The sequence below is a fragment of the Sebastes fasciatus genome, chromosome 4, assembly GCF_043250625.1.
Source record: "Sebastes fasciatus isolate fSebFas1 chromosome 4, fSebFas1.pri, whole genome shotgun sequence".
Classification (NCBI taxonomy): Eukaryota; Metazoa; Chordata; class Actinopteri; order Perciformes; family Sebastidae; genus Sebastes; species Sebastes fasciatus.
Genome location: NC_133798.1, coordinates 26113818 through 26129394, shown reverse-complemented (window position 1 = coordinate 26129394; position 15577 = coordinate 26113818). Strand labels below are relative to the sequence as shown.

The window sequence follows — 15577 nt, the reverse complement described above, 5'->3', positions numbered from 1 at the left end:
GAGATTATGACTAGGGATATTGTGTGCATATTGAGGGAGAGAAATGTGCATGTGTGAGTGTTTGTGTGCATGTGGGTGGAGGAAGCGTGAAAGAAAACGGGAACACTGTATGTGCAATGCATGAGTGAATGCAAACCTACAACAGGTCAGTAGTCATTTACTGTAATAAGCATGGACGCAAGGACTTGGCACCTTGTACTATCCGAGTACATTTCAACAGAAAGACAAATAGCATTAAAAAACAATAAAATAGATTAATTTCTATTCTATTAATTTCTTCACCCCAGTAACAACCTCCCCCTACTGCCAGTGACACCAGTGCCCCCACTACCACACGCCTATAGACAGTTCTCAAGCCCTGCCAGGTCCCTCCGTATTACAATAGCTGACACTTCTAAATATCTCCCTACTCATTTATTTATTTATTTTTAATTCCTTCCTTATTATTACCACCTAGATATTTTCTTCTTCTTCTTCTTCTTCTTCTTCTTCTTCTTCTTCTTCTTCTTCTTCTTCTTCTTCTTCTTCTTCTTCTTCTTCTTCTTCTTCTTCTTCTTATTATTATTATTATTATTATTATTATTATTATTATTGTGTTGCGTTTATTTTGTATTTTATTACTAAAATTATTAGGACAATTATGTCATCCTTTTTTTGTTTTTGTTATGTTTGTTTTGTTTGTTATGTCTCATGTTAAGCTCTGAGCGTCACCTTGTTTTCCTACTCTTTTCTTTTGTATTTCTCCCCTGTTCTTATCATTGTTGTTCCACTTCCAGGTCACTGCTGTTTTGTTTTTGCACAACAAAAAAGAAGAATGAAAAAAAAAAAAAGGAAGCAAGGACTTTAGATGTGGTAAATAATAAATGTGCATGCATGTGTGCACAAACCTGTGAATGTGTATATAGGACTGTGTGGGAGGAGATGGAAACAACATATCTCGGGGGGTCGTGGGCGAACGAGTGATGGAGCAGCATTTTTAAGGCCGGCAGGGCTCCGGCCAGCAATGAGCCGTGATTAACAGAAGGCGGCCCCGGAGGAGCCGATCTATCCTCTGACCACTAAAGCTACCGCATCTGCACTCATCCCTCTCTGTTGTAATTACAGTCTGGGGTGGCGTCTCTGTCACAAACAACACATGCTGCTATAGCAAACACAGACATCCAAGAATAAACACACGCGCCCATATATACACACAGCAACACTTGCACAGTGACAGACAAGCACACAGGCACATGATTACCAAGTTTCTAGCGCTCTTTTTGTTAAAATGACACGCAGTTATGCTGTCTGTGTTGAGACTGCGTGAGGGCAGAAATGATGGTTGTTAACTTGAGCCTTGGGAGTGCTGATAAGAGGTTGCACAGGGATACGGAGAACAGCCCTGGGGACAAGGCATGAGGACAGAATCCTAATGAGAGTATAAGACATCCACTTCACCTAAAGTGGCCCACAGCACATAACAGGAACTGCACAAGCAAGACAGAGTGAAGGTTTGTGTGTGTGGGTGTGTGTTAATGTCATTCTGCACAGTACCTGCTCCAAATGAATGTTCTTGTAGATGACGGTCTGGTTCCACTCTGGGTTCATGGTCTTCTGGGCATACTTGGTCCTTCTCTTGTTATCAGCACTGATAAGTCATGATATTCACAATGATTGGTCGTCAGTAATAAATTAAAATGTCAATTCCCTGCCTGACCCCATGGCAAAACATTCACCACACTGTGATATGCTCAATAAATGTGGACTGAATAAATGCTTGTAAAATCTCCTGCAGTGGAGACATCAGAAAGAAATTCAAATGTAAATGTTCTTTAAATAGTCTGAGATGCTTTCACAAAAGTCACAAAGTACTTCAGAGATAGAGGCTGAGGAGAGCTAAGAGTGAGAGGCATGGAGAGAGAAAGCAATGGCAGGAGGAGTGCTCTTAAACACCATGAGATAGAGCCGATAATTGGACGGACAACAAAGGCCACAACAAAAGGATGGAGAAACACTTTAGAGACATAATTTACAGAAAGAAAAACACCAAAACGAAAAGCAAAGATCAGCACCACGCTACCTTGCATTCTGGACAACCATGACTTGGCTGAGGGAGTCCAGAAGAGGAAGAGGAGGGCAGATATCACAAACAAGAAAAGCAAAAACACAAAAAACAGTCAGAGAAGCCCGGAGAGCTCAAAGAAAAGGCAGTAAAAGGATAGAGAGCTGAGGCAATCAATATTCTGGGTGCAGGGTGTATCACTGGTTCTGTGCCCAAAGCAATGTATGGTGACGCAAGACCAAAAAACCTCACGGGTGAATGACTAATTCACTATTCTGAACTGTTGTTGTTATACCGTGGTTGTGCACTCTACTGCTCGTGTCTGACTCTTCAAATGAAAGAGTAGGGGAACAAAAGTGCTCTCCTACAAAGCTTTCATTTCTAGGCCTATACAGCGTGTAGTAGAGAGGACTTATGATCTCATAAACAGGTCCAATGGGGTCATTATCTCAGAGCAGATACTGTTACAGAGCAGATAACGGCCGTATCGATCCTTTCTCTGGCTATTCACAGGCTCTTAGAAAGATGGTGGATCAGGACATAGTACTCGGGGACGATACTAAAATTCTCAATTCAGTCAAAAGTGGGCAGAGTAAAAGAGAACTTGTGAATTCAGCATAAAGTATGTTTGCACACATGTATGCTGTCTATGACCAGATACCTGAACATATTATAATGTTGCATTATGGGAAAGGATCTCCTCTCACAGCTTTGTATAAAGCCTAAGGCTGCGTCTGAAATTGCATACTACAGTATGCACTACATACTCAATATGTGTACTATCGTTCAACATACTTTTGTGTGAATAAACAGTAGTGTGTATCTTTTCAGACGCACTGAACTGTAATTACCACGACACCTCCTGAAAGCCTCCTTGCCAATTGGAGACGAGTTACAATGGTTACACGTCTCCAATTGGCAAGGAGGCTTTCAGGAGGTGTCGTGGTAATTACAGTTAATCAACCTCATGTAACCAAACGATGATGTTTGAGAATCATAAAGTCTGAACTTATTTAAAAACTATATTACGCCCAATGGTGGAAGAAGTATTAAGGCTTTTTACTTAAGTAAAAGTAGCAAAACTACAGAGTAAAAATACTTTGTTACAAGTAAAAGTCCTGCGTTCGAAGTCTAACTCAAGTAAAAGTATACTTAAAGTACCAAAAGTAAAAGTGCTCATTATGCGGAATGGCCTATTTCAGAGTAATACAGTATATATTATATTATTGAATTATAATTAGCTTTAGGATTTGCACCGATCCGACTTTTTCAGTCCCGATACCAATACCGATATCTGGGCTTTGGGTATCGGCCGATACCGAGTACCGATCTGATACCACTGTTTAATTAATAAGCTGTATGCCTCACTGTGTGGAAGTGACTGGGATCATTCTTTTATGTGTAAGGCAACATCAGGCCTGACTTAAACATTGCTTTCCTAACTTTGTTAAAACAAGATGTAACAAATAAATACATAGATATACATGTACTGAATTATTAAAATAATAAATCGTACACCAGAAAATTGGTAAAAAAAACAAGAATTACAATTTATGTGTAAACCTTTTTAATGTAGCAACAAATTGGTCAAAACTTAAACAGGAATTAAAATTCCAGTTTATAATGTATATAGTATATAAATATAAAACTGAATTGAATAGATCGGCTTCATTGTCACGATCCAGCTATTTGAGTCAGTATCGGCCTGATCGGTGCATCCCTAATTAGCATATATACATCACTTTAATGTTGTAGCTGGTTAAAGTGGAGCAAAGTTTAAATACTGTATATACTGCTCATACATCAGAATGTATTAGTTGATTTATTTTTTTGATTTTTCTATTGATAATCTGAATATGCAAAGTAACTAGTAACTAAAGCTGTCAAGTAAAGGTAGTGGAGTTACAAGTATAATATTTGATTTCAAAATGGAGTAGAGTAAATGTATAAAGTAACATAAAATGTAAATACTCAAGTAAAGTACAAGTACTGTACCTCATAATTGTACTTAAGTACAGTACTTGAGTAAATGTACTTAGTTATATACCATCGCAAATTACGGCGATAGCAAAGTGGAATCTTATACTTACACATAAAATTGTTATTGGTGTTACAGAGCTGTCTGCCATTGTTTGCTATGAACGTTGGCGTTACTACCGCATTGCATTGTGGGATATTTTGCCGCCGCCGTCGTGTCTAGTGTTTGCATACTGTAATATTTCACCGGAAATAGTATGCAATTCACTAACTATTGGTTTCATACTCAGGTTTCGGATATACTAAACAATCTCACAAACTGTTTTAGCATACTAAATGTTAATATGGAATTTCAGACACAACCTAAAACACCCACGCATTGATTCATAGAATCAAATTGAATCAAATTACACTAGAAATGACTGCCTCATATCATCATGCCCAATCTCATTCTCTCACACAAACTCAGGTAGTTAGTCAATTTGGTACAGGACAGTCAATATAAAGTCAGAAAGAAATAGGGGGGAGAGAAAACAAGACAGACACAGAAGCAGAAAGGCAGACACAGACCAGACATCCGCGAACGCTCAAACACGCTCGGAGCTCACCCTCTCCCAGGTAGAAGGTAGACCTTGACGAAAGGGTCGGAGTAGCCGTCGTTGTCCCTCGGGGCCAGGTTTCTAGCCTGCAGGACGTGGACGATCAGGTTTCCCAGGTTCCTGTCATAGTTGATCTGGAGCTGAGGAGGAAAGAGCGGAGTGGAGGCTGCGTGAGAAAGACCAGCTGAAAACATTCCTCTAGTGCTTTTTATAAGAGTTTTTTATACCTGAATTTCTCCAGTGATGGGATGAGGTGTTCTTATTCCATCTATTGGCTACAAAGAAAGTGGGGAAGAGCATACAATGGTTTAAAATACATTCAAAAATATTGTTTCATGACCTAACCCACAAAGAAAAGTTCATTCCACACTTCAGGGATTAGGTTGCAGTTAATGACTTCACTCTTGAAATATATATTGTCAGCATACAGATGAATGGGTTGTCCTTGTAGAAAAAAAATGCAGAGTACAGATTTCTCGCTGGATCTATATCTCGCTCAGGAGAGATTTTACTATCGGAGCTGTGTAATTGACTGGAAAAGTCCTCCACTGAAGTTTGAGAAGGTTAATCAATCATTAGAGGAACTTAGACATCAATACAAACTGTCTGTTTCAGTTTACACAATTACCAGTGTACAAATATATTTATACTGTTTGTATCATATTCTATACAAGGTATTCATCTTCATTTGTTATTACGTAATACATCCTCTTTCTATCAGTGTGATATGCCGTTCAAGAATCAAGCATATAAGCGATTATAATGAAGCACTTATGCATATATTGCCCATTTCATAAAGAATAGCCATACTCAGGGTTATGCACTGTATCACACTATGTTCTTGTTCCTTTATAATTAGCCTGTCACTCTCTGATGAACAGAGTCACACCGTTTGACCTTCACATTCAACCTTTGTGCGGTTATGATGTAATACTAATGGAGGTGCATGATGGATCACACAGGGTTCCACAGACTGCGGCTCAAAGCACATCCATACCATTATTCATTCAGAGACGTTCCACAGTGTATCCACCTCTGACTGACATATGAACCAGTCTTCCACTCTCTGTATTCAGTCTTGTCATCACATTGTGTAAACTTCACATCTGCAGAGTGTGTCTGAGACGAAGCAGCAGAAAGCATGCTAAACAAGTCAAACCTTGTGTCGTTGTTTCTTGCTTATGGCGGGGGATGCGGGCTGGCCGGGGCTCGGCACACCGCTGGAGGCGGCCGATCCGGTACCCGAGTGGAGGAGGGCGGAGCGCTCTAGTGCGGAGAGGACCCCCAAACCGCCAGACCCAAGCCCTGCTCCAGCCATACCAGGAGCCAGCTGCTGCACCTTCTGCAGCTCTGCAGCCAACTGCTTAGGATCCACACCAGGGGAGCGCTGCCCACCTACTGAGACAAACACGTCAAGTAATTCACCTTGTATTTATGTGAAATAGGTACACAGATACATGCATGCATGCAGACATATCATATCATACATACCAGCCTTAAGCTGGACATGGTGCTCCAGGACTTGTGGGTGCTCAGGGTCAGACAGCATATTAAGGTCGCTGTTTGGATCCATACAGGAAATTTATAATGGCATATCAACCAGTGTATCTTAGCAGTAATCAGTCACAGAGTGATATTTTGTCAGATGACGGGGTGTGGGATGAAGAGGAGGGGAAAGGAGGGAGGAGAGAAGGTGTACACGGGTGCAGAGTTACCATATTGCGATTAAACATGTTGGAGTTTCAGTGGGACAGAGGGGTAAACGATGACAGATGTAACTCACAGTCTCACGCAGAGCTCCGCCTCCGCACATGGCTGGCCCATGATGCACTGCACCTCTTCGTAAGTCTTTCCCGTCAGAGGGATGCCGTTCCACTCCAACACCTGCATTCCTGTGATGTGATGAAGGCACGCAGGCAGATTCAGAGACAAACGGGGGGGTTATCAATTCCCACACAAGATGTTGTAGCCTGTCAGCAAATTCATTTCCCCCCCTTCTGTGTGTAAAATGAAAGATGATAGTGCAGCCTGCATGCTCACACAGCAGACGTAACGCTCTAATGTGTGGTTCACCCAGTGGGAAACTTTAAGGCTTTTGTGTTGACTTTGATGTTGCATCATTATAGCATCACACGCACAGCAACAGAAAACGAGAGTTCTGCACACTTGTTTGTTTTTACTCAAGCACAGAATGGCACGTCAGATATTGAAGACAAAACAACGCATCTCAAATAGTAATATTAATGATAAATCACTACACAGCAAACTTCCAACCCAAGTCCAGAGCTGGTCGAGGCCTCACTTACACAACTGAAATCTGGTCCTCAGATTAGACTTCTGCTTACGAAGCATATCACCAGCCGCTGTGACAATAAAGGCTTGAATTAATATCTCCATATTCTTTTGCATGAGCCAGTGCTCATTTAGATTATTCCCTCCGCTCTATCTCTCTCTCTATATAATTCACTATGTCCTCCCCCCACGTCTTTTCTCCCTGCACCTGAAGGCATTTTCCGCTGCCATTCTTTTTCAGTAAACATCTTACAATTCAGCATACGCTAGGAAGTAAACATCGCCAGCCTGACCGCTATTCCTATTTCTGTATTACAACTAATAATGCCATGAAAAGGGAACCCAGTCTGACCTTTTCTATCTTATTATTTTCAAACCCCATAAGAAAATGTATAAAATACATCCGACCAAGAAGAAATACATTAGCTGATCTGTCCTTCCCTTGTTCCCTCGTGTAATAGCAAAGTCATGGCAGGAGTTCCCTTTAAAGAGAGAAACTAAAAATATCTTCAAACTATGTGAGAATCACCATTAATATTCAGGCTCCTCTCTGTACAATCAATATACATTAGAAGACTAATTATTTGAACATTCTAATAACTTAATGTACTAATTGATAAGTGTGGGTTTCTGAAGATAAAGCTAATTATTGTGTGTGTTCGTCTATCCTGCCTTTGTGTATTTGTGTGTCTATAAAGCTGCTAAATATAGCCTAATGACTAACGCAGCCCAGTGCTGTGGAGGGCGAGTTGACAGGCTCTTTCTGTGTTTGGACGCGATGTGTCGGAGGAATGAGACATGACAGACCACAACACAGAAGGCTACAGCAGCCTCTCACATCTCCATCTGGAATTCAGTGATTCAGGCGGGGATTTTACTGAAAGCTTATACACTGCTCTAAAAATAAAAACAGTTTAAAGATTTACAGCATTAACCTCTCAGGCCTCAGAAAGGACGCACAGCAAAGTCAAATGAATGCACCTCCTATACTTTCATTGGAACAGCACGCTCTCTTTTTCTTACCATTCCAAACTTAACATTGTATTTTCCATTTCAAATGTGCGTGTTGTACTATAGAGTGCTGCAGTCATAAAACCCGGAAATGAGTTCGCATTTTAGCACTTCACTCGATTGAAAGTCAAATGGGTTTTTTGAATGGGTTTTTTAGTTAGATGCCTGAAATAAGGTCTGTAGTTAACATAAGCGTTTTGTGCTACGACTCAAAATACGTCAGTAAATATCCCACTCGGGAATTTTGAAGCTTTTATGTGTCTTAAAAAAGGCGGTTGCAAACAAGAGGCTAAATGAGACTACTAAACATTGTTGTTTACAATGTTTGTTATAGCCTAACTTTCGCTTTTTACTTCTGGTGATTGCATTAACGCTTCAACAATCATAAAAGTGGTGTTCAATTGTGAAGATTATCTTGTGTAGGTATCAAAAACGTTTCTTTGCCACAGAGCTTATTTTCTGCAGTTATCTAAAACCTATTGGAAAAAATCCCATTGGCCTTTTGTTGCGTGAACCAGGGTGATGCTAACTTCCTGGTTGGCCTACAAAAATACGTCATCCCTAGAGCACTCTATTATTAAATAATATTAATAAAACAATTAAAAAAATAGGTCCAAACAAGCCAGCTAGGGCAGATAAAGACTAATTTACACCACCTCCTCTTCACATTCTCCTCTTACCTTCTGCAACTATTCCTGTTTGTTCTGCCACACCACCGGGGATAACCTTGGCAATGTAGGCTCCAATCTCTCCTCGGCTCCCCGGAATCTCCTTACCGCCGACCACACGGATCCCAAGTCCGTTCCCTGAGGGAAAAATAAACATGCAAATCCTAATTAGCTTACAGAGTGATAGGAAATGATTGTGTGGCATGTCTTGTGTGTTGTGTTTGCCTTGTACCTGACACACTGGTGTCTTTGGGGTCTCTCTTCAGCCTGATGCCGGTGTGAGGGAAGGCATAAGGCACCAGATTCATCTGAGAGAGATTTTAAAAGAATTTACAGCATGAAGAAAATAGGTTTCGTTACAGAAAACATGTCAGGTGTACTGTCGGACTGAACATTTAAGTTAGGAAACAGCATGTTGTTAGCTGGGATCTCACCTGTCTCCTGTCTGACATGTTTCCGCTCTGCGGATGCCCCTCTCTTGGCTTATCAAACCAATCTGTGTCCTCTCTCCTCAGGTGGTAGGCTAGGCAGGGAGAGATGGTGGTTAACAGCCATGTACACACAAGCACAAACCGACTGTATCCCTCATAGCTTGATAAATCTCTGCTTTTATGGTAATGACTACTTGGGCAGAGATCGATCTTGCAATCAAGCTTTGGAAACAGTTGGTATGCATCACAGAGTTTGTCACACATCCAACCTTGTTTGTACAATCGCAGGAAGATCTCTGATCTGTCCTGACTGGATAGGTGAAGGCAAAGAAGTATAAACTCTGGTCCACCCTATCCATGCCGACTGTGAGATCAAATGATCACTGCAAGCACTGAATGAAGGATGAGTACATTTCAAGAGCATTTTAAGTTTTGCATGCTTCTGATACCATGCAGTGCTCCCCGTCTCAGTGTGAGGGCTCTTTTTTTGTCCACATTTTCATACAGTAGCGGTTGTATATGAAATATTGTTGTTGAAAGAAGCCCTTGGAAATTATGTATAATATTTAATAATTTCAGACAAAACACTGTGGGTTGTGTCCCATCGTGTGTTTTTATTCCAAAAATAAAAAATAATAATAATGATTTTAATTGTATTCATATTTTTTCTTTATAAAATAATTTGGTGAAGGGGGAGAAATATCGCCACAGTATCTAAGTCATTATCTTCCACTGTAGTTTATAGTATAGAATCAATAATTTAAGTGGTATGTTAATGTATTCGTGATGTACTGTAAGTTCTGTGTGCTGTGAAACCCCCAAAGCTCATCATACAGACATCTAACACCTTCAAAGCATGATATGTAACATCCGAAAGACATTGGATGTCTTTTGTTACATTTAGCATCATTATTGCAAAGCTCAAAAAGCGTCTAAAGCCACGTTAACAAGGCAGGTCGGTGGAGAATGTTCTACATTAGAGACGTGAGTCATCACTTTGGTGTTTGATGCAACAGATTGTCACTAAGAATAGAAAGTGCACAGGTTTGCCAAATGTCTCTTTTTATTATCAGTGATCCAATTCCACCAAGGAGATGCACCAATAATGATGAGGAGAAATGACCTTGATGACTGTATACGCTGAAGGTAAATGTTGCCTGTTAGCTAAATGTCTCAGCACTTCTAATCAGTGTTGATATATGTATGTTCTGATCTACAATCAGTGGCAACATTGACCTTCAGAATTATATTAAAAATTGGATAAAATGCCTGTAACAAAAATGCACTGCAATTCAATGATCACACAATATACACGTGATTTTTCTTTTTGCAAAAGTGCATGAACATGAATACTGGAAATGGGTCTGATATGCTTACAGAAGCACTGAGATGTGCAGTGATGATTTATAACTGAAGTCAATTCAGTATATGACTCGTACAAATATATCTAGTGCTATTATTAAGATGGGGTTCATTCCAAAATGGATCTGACACGTCGACTACTAGAGATCTGCTAAATGACGTGTTGTACATTACTGAGATGTGGGTCATGAATGAGCCGGGTGTGTTTACGAACGAGAAGTGGATCATTCAAAACCATGATGTGCGGCATGGAGGCATACAGTCTCTATGTAACTACATGGAATTGTGATGCTGTCTCACCTTCTATATTCCAGTTTGGGCCTCCAGCTGGGGTACAAAGTTATATGTTTTTTTCAGAAATGCTTTCAACACATGTTCAGTAATCTAACAATCTACAGGAACTAGTGCTACGACTAGATTTGTATTGTGAGTATACTTCAGCACATGCACTGAAATCAGTAGTCAATGTTAAGATGCATGCTTGGAATTACTGCAAGTCTGACATTACAAGCCTGTCAGACAGTTTACAAGCCGTTTCTCACCAGTGCAATGCAAAAACGCGGTGCAGGAATCCGTTTTCGAATTTTCTGCTTTAACTATGTTAACAGGTGTTATGTCGAAGTCTGTTCCCGTTGAATAGTGTCTCCCTTCTGTTAAAATGGTAATGGTAAATTCCATTTACCACGGAAATCGGAAGTCGGAGCTGGGAATGACATGTGTCACACCCATAGATATAAAACTGTTTTATATAGATATAAAACTCTTTTATATCTATGGTCACACCCGAGTTGAAAGTGTTCTTGTACAATAAAAGTCAGAAAAACGTATCGGGGTTTGCTCCAGCCAGGTGAGCTATTGTTAGCCACTGTAAGGTGTAATACCGGTTGTAATACCAATGCATTACGCCAGTATTTTGCGCGTACAAACATCGTAAGAATATGTCCACAATTAGAAGTTGGACAGTACTGTGTGTATGACTGATTAAACGAGACACAAACCAGACAGAAGTGCTAATAAACAGTATATTACTAGAGCCTCTCATAGAGAGGTTGATGCACAGAGCAGCCACTATGATTTTGAGGTCGGGGTTGGTGAGGGTTAGTCCGACTTCCCCCCGACTTCAGGGGTTCGTTCCAGTTGAAATTTTCGACTTTCTAGGGTTTAGGTAAAGGGAAACACATATCGACAGGGAAACAGTATTCAACACAACACCGGGTCCGGTACGAATTATCCCCAATGTCGTTTTCCATTTTCGTCAATGAAGCCCAATGAGTTTCCTCCTAAATAGCACCGTGTCGTATCCACACAGTAAAAACCTATCCAGACAGAGAATGTCTAAGGGGCTAACGTTAACTACACAATACAGAAACTAATCGGAACCCAAATGTGATGCTAACGCTAGCTGTTGTGGCTAGCTCCGGTTTGTGCCATATATTGTCCTTTATTTGGTTGCTGAGGTTGTCCTGTTTGTCGTTCATTATTGGGTGTTGAGTAGGGGAATATCCATTATTATTCCGAAACACTAATAATCCGAAAAATGTCCCATTGGACCGAAAAGAGCCCATTTGTCCAAAAGTCCGTTATGCCGAAAGAAAAAGCCCATTGTTCCAAGGCCCCGAAAACACACACTCTCCGTGTAACAAACTCAAGCACATGGCTAATTATTATGCAAATTGACAGCGATCGCAGGCAGAAGTCGGATGAAATCGACGTCCGTCCGAATATTCTTTCCCCTGCAGAAATGTTCCGCAGGTGTGTGCAAGCATCAAATGATTTCCGTGCCAATTTTTCGGACGAGAATCAGTGCTTGGTGTGAAACGGCTTGGCAGTAGCATTATGAAAAACATTTAAAAAACATTTTAGGGGGGGAAAAAAGTCATCTATCAATGAATGTAAGATTGAGCTACCATAAAAGTAAGTTTTTTTTTTAACTAGTACTGTAGAATACTCTACCGTGTCTGATACTTTCATGAAAGATTCTGGCATCATCTCTGTTCAGAACCAGCATGGACTCACTTAGTGCTGTAATCAAGGCAGATGGACACTTTTACGTGGGGGTCAGGACAAATTATCATCTTCTTATCAAGAATTTAAACCATGCTGATTCTTTACTAATGGTCCAGAAACAAAGCTAAAGTTGTTAACATATTTGTTACTGTTATGCATTGTGATACTTAATCTGATAATCAATGTCGATGACATTAAATCGTCTTAAACTTAATCAAGCAAATGTTCTGCAAAAGTCATTGGCCTTTCATATTGTATTTTTTTGCAGTGTCTAAGTATACTAGTTACTACTAAATGCATAACACGCTGTATCTAATTAAATCCTAATAATAACTTTTTAAATGGTATATTGACATATACAGAAATTGATTTGCCCAACCTAATGGAACACTACCAATCCCACCCTTAGGAAGATGGAGATAGTACATGTCAATATTTGCTGTCAATCACTAGGGGACATGGACATCTCACATTGCAATGAGACATCCACAGCAACAACCAACGAGCAGAATACATTCACTTTATTAAAATGGAAATGGAAAAACATATATGTTGCACAACATGCAAGGATGCAAAATCAGATACAGTTAGAAAAATTAAAGACATATAGAAACAAAGACATACAGTTACATACAAGACAAATGACACACAATAATATGGTGCTAAATGTAATTTGTACACAACTGCACGGTAGTCCTTGAGAGTATTGCATTGCAGTATGGGTTTGTCATGTACAAAAACTCCTGGCAATTGGATTACTCTTAAATTGGTAGGTGTGTGTCACTGACTTGAGTTAGTAGCAGTAGTTAACAACTACACCGAGTAAATGCCTCAACTGCACCTGCAGAACACATCCTGACACAATGATTCAGCAGTATTCCTTTAAACTGACTGCTGCTAGTTGTTTTCCAAAATAGCCCGAAGGGTGTCTAAGAAAAGTAAATATACTTTTTTTCTGAGGCGATGACCTACTTTTCACAAAGACACTATTTTGCTCTGCAGATTGGTGGGGAAGGGTTGGAAAACAGACAGAGAATCCCTAGACACTCCTTGTCATACCTTCATGTAAAAGTCCTTAAATTACTACAGCACAGGTTTCTGCAACTTCCAGATGGTCTATACAGCATCTCAAACACTCTAAATGTCATTAACCAAACATTTTAAAACACATATACTCTATGTACAGTATATAAGTCATATATAATTTAACGTGATTTACGTTAATGAGGCACTTCACATATGATAAAATGATTCAATAATACATTGTGCTATTTTAACATATTGTTTGTTATTTAAGAATGACATTTTAGGGCTTTTTCCTAACACAAAGCTTGATCTTCTATGTAACTTCTATTAAGCTAAAAGTGTTTCGTGGTAGCTCACTTTTAAAGATTAAAAATATTCTAGCCCTATCAGTCTGAATTGCCACTCATGTTTGCCATTATGTGCCACAACCCTTTCTTAACATAAATATTTATGAAGAACTGAATTCTCATTAACTGCGATATATCTACCATGCATGCACTGAATGTGCCTAGTGCAGACACTTTGTCTAGGGTCAAATGTGTATTGCTTAGTATAGTGGGCTCTCACTAAGAATAAGGCAGCCGTGATGTGGAAAACATGTATGAATAACTTCAAGCCCATAGATTTTGTGCACACCATTTGTGTTATCACTGCATTTTAGGAGCAAGGATGATCATTTAACTGTGAAGAAGTAAAGCCATTGTGAAATAAAAAGCCAAAGCATGCTAATGAACTCACAGGACGAACATGAATAGAACTGATTAGTGACATACATAAAACTCAAGCCAAGAGTGTTATGTATCGGTGAGTAAGATGTTAAAAAGAAAAGAGACAGCATGCAAACACCTAACGTGACATTTACCGTGACAGAGGGAAATATAGCAACCAACAACAATTATCTGGATGATTGAGAAAGAACCAGTTAGTGCACAAACTCAGTAGGACCACTCAGCGTTAGCATGCATGACAAGCAGGTCCACACAGTCGAGTTGCTGCAACAGTCTCAGGCTCCATTTACCTTCGCTGTCAGACATGGCGCCTTGCAAGTCATCCATGATGAATGCGATGTCTCGATCATACCCTCGCGTCCGGGATTCCTCCCTCATATGTTGCTGTACCTCTGGCAGGGAATGGCTGGACCCAAACTGGTCCCTGGAGTCAGCAGAGATGGGAGGGAGAGGACCAGCTGAGGCCCTCGCCATACCCATAGGCTGCCCCACTGGGCTCAGAGGGCTCTCCTCCTCCGAGTTCTGAGCCAGAATAGGGATACGGCCCCGACTTTGGCTGATAGGTAGACTGGTGGGCTTTGTTCTGGCCACCCCGGGAGCAAACGCTGCATCCAGGACCTCTCCTTCTGTTTTAAGTCGAAGTGAGGAGCTGGATAGGTCCCGTTTGATAGATAGATCCAAGCCATAGACAGAAGAGGGTCGGGAGGAGGGGCGCGATGAGGGGCGGGAACGGGTGCCACTTGGGTAGGTGCCATCATCGTGGGCAGTGGCCCTGATAGAGGATCCAATTCCGTGGGTCTGCCCAAAATTAAGAGAGCCAGCTAAGTTGGCCCCCAGAGAGGAGCCCAAATATTTCTGCTGCTCAGACAAGTTCTTTCTTAGCCCAAATGTAATCTCATCCTGAAGCAATCTCGCTGTCGCAGCCAGATTGGTCACAGAGGAGGCCCCAGATCCCATGTAGCTGCCATAGTCAGGCTCCAGGTCCCTACTCTCCTGAATTGGGGAAAACTTTGTGATGGCCTTCGGGTCTATTTGGGCCTTTTTGTTCTTCATCTGTTTCTGGTAAAGCACAGCTGCCGGGAGTTGCTTCGCGGCCTGTTTTTCAAGGGTGAGCCTGCCGATGCTGTATTTCTCTCCTTTAGGGAAGTGGCGAAAACTGCCATCGCTGGGGAGATACTGGGGCAGGCCCAGGCCCGTTAGGTGTTCTAGTCCCTCAGTTCCTCGTCTGAACTCCTGCTTGATCTGCTGCTTCAGTAGCTTCAGCTCGTAAGGCTCCTCCATAGTGTCATCTTCACCTTTACCGTAACCCTGAAGTCGAGACGAGCCTAAAAACTCTGCCACCTAAAAGGGAAAAATAGCATGCAAAACTGAGTGTTTTCTAGACAGTAATGTGAATTAAACTCACACAATAACAAATGTATTTTACGTGTGTTGA

At 40.8% G+C, this 15577-nt stretch overlaps 1 protein-coding gene across 10 annotated transcripts in view; it reads right to left on the bottom strand.

Moving 5' to 3' along the window:
- Positions 1 to 15577, bottom strand: part of pclob (piccolo presynaptic cytomatrix protein b) — a 72441-nt gene that overhangs the window by 10033 nt on the left and 46831 nt on the right. For 3 of the 10 annotated variants that reach the window (XM_074633191.1, XM_074633192.1, XM_074633195.1), the window contains 13 exons: positions 14433 to 15483; positions 12335 to 12403; positions 10682 to 10708; positions 9023 to 9111; positions 8821 to 8896; positions 8601 to 8726; positions 6401 to 6509; positions 6109 to 6176; positions 5777 to 6015; positions 4845 to 4892; positions 4627 to 4757; positions 2060 to 2086; positions 1534 to 1627 (listed from right to left, as the gene is read on the bottom strand). In XM_074633191.1, the coding sequence (XP_074489292.1) occupies positions 1534 to 1627; positions 2060 to 2086; positions 4627 to 4757; positions 4845 to 4892; positions 5777 to 6015; positions 6109 to 6176; positions 6401 to 6509; positions 8601 to 8726; positions 8821 to 8896; positions 9023 to 9111; positions 10682 to 10708; positions 12335 to 12403; positions 14433 to 15483 (2154 nt within the window). The remainder of the gene's footprint in view (positions 1 to 1533; positions 1628 to 2059; positions 2087 to 4626; positions 4758 to 4844; positions 4893 to 5776; positions 6016 to 6108; positions 6177 to 6400; positions 6510 to 8600; positions 8727 to 8820; positions 8897 to 9022; positions 9112 to 10681; positions 10709 to 12334; positions 12404 to 14432; positions 15484 to 15577) is intronic. The other 7 variants (XM_074633193.1, XM_074633194.1, XM_074633197.1 and 4 more) reach the window with 7 other exon arrangements.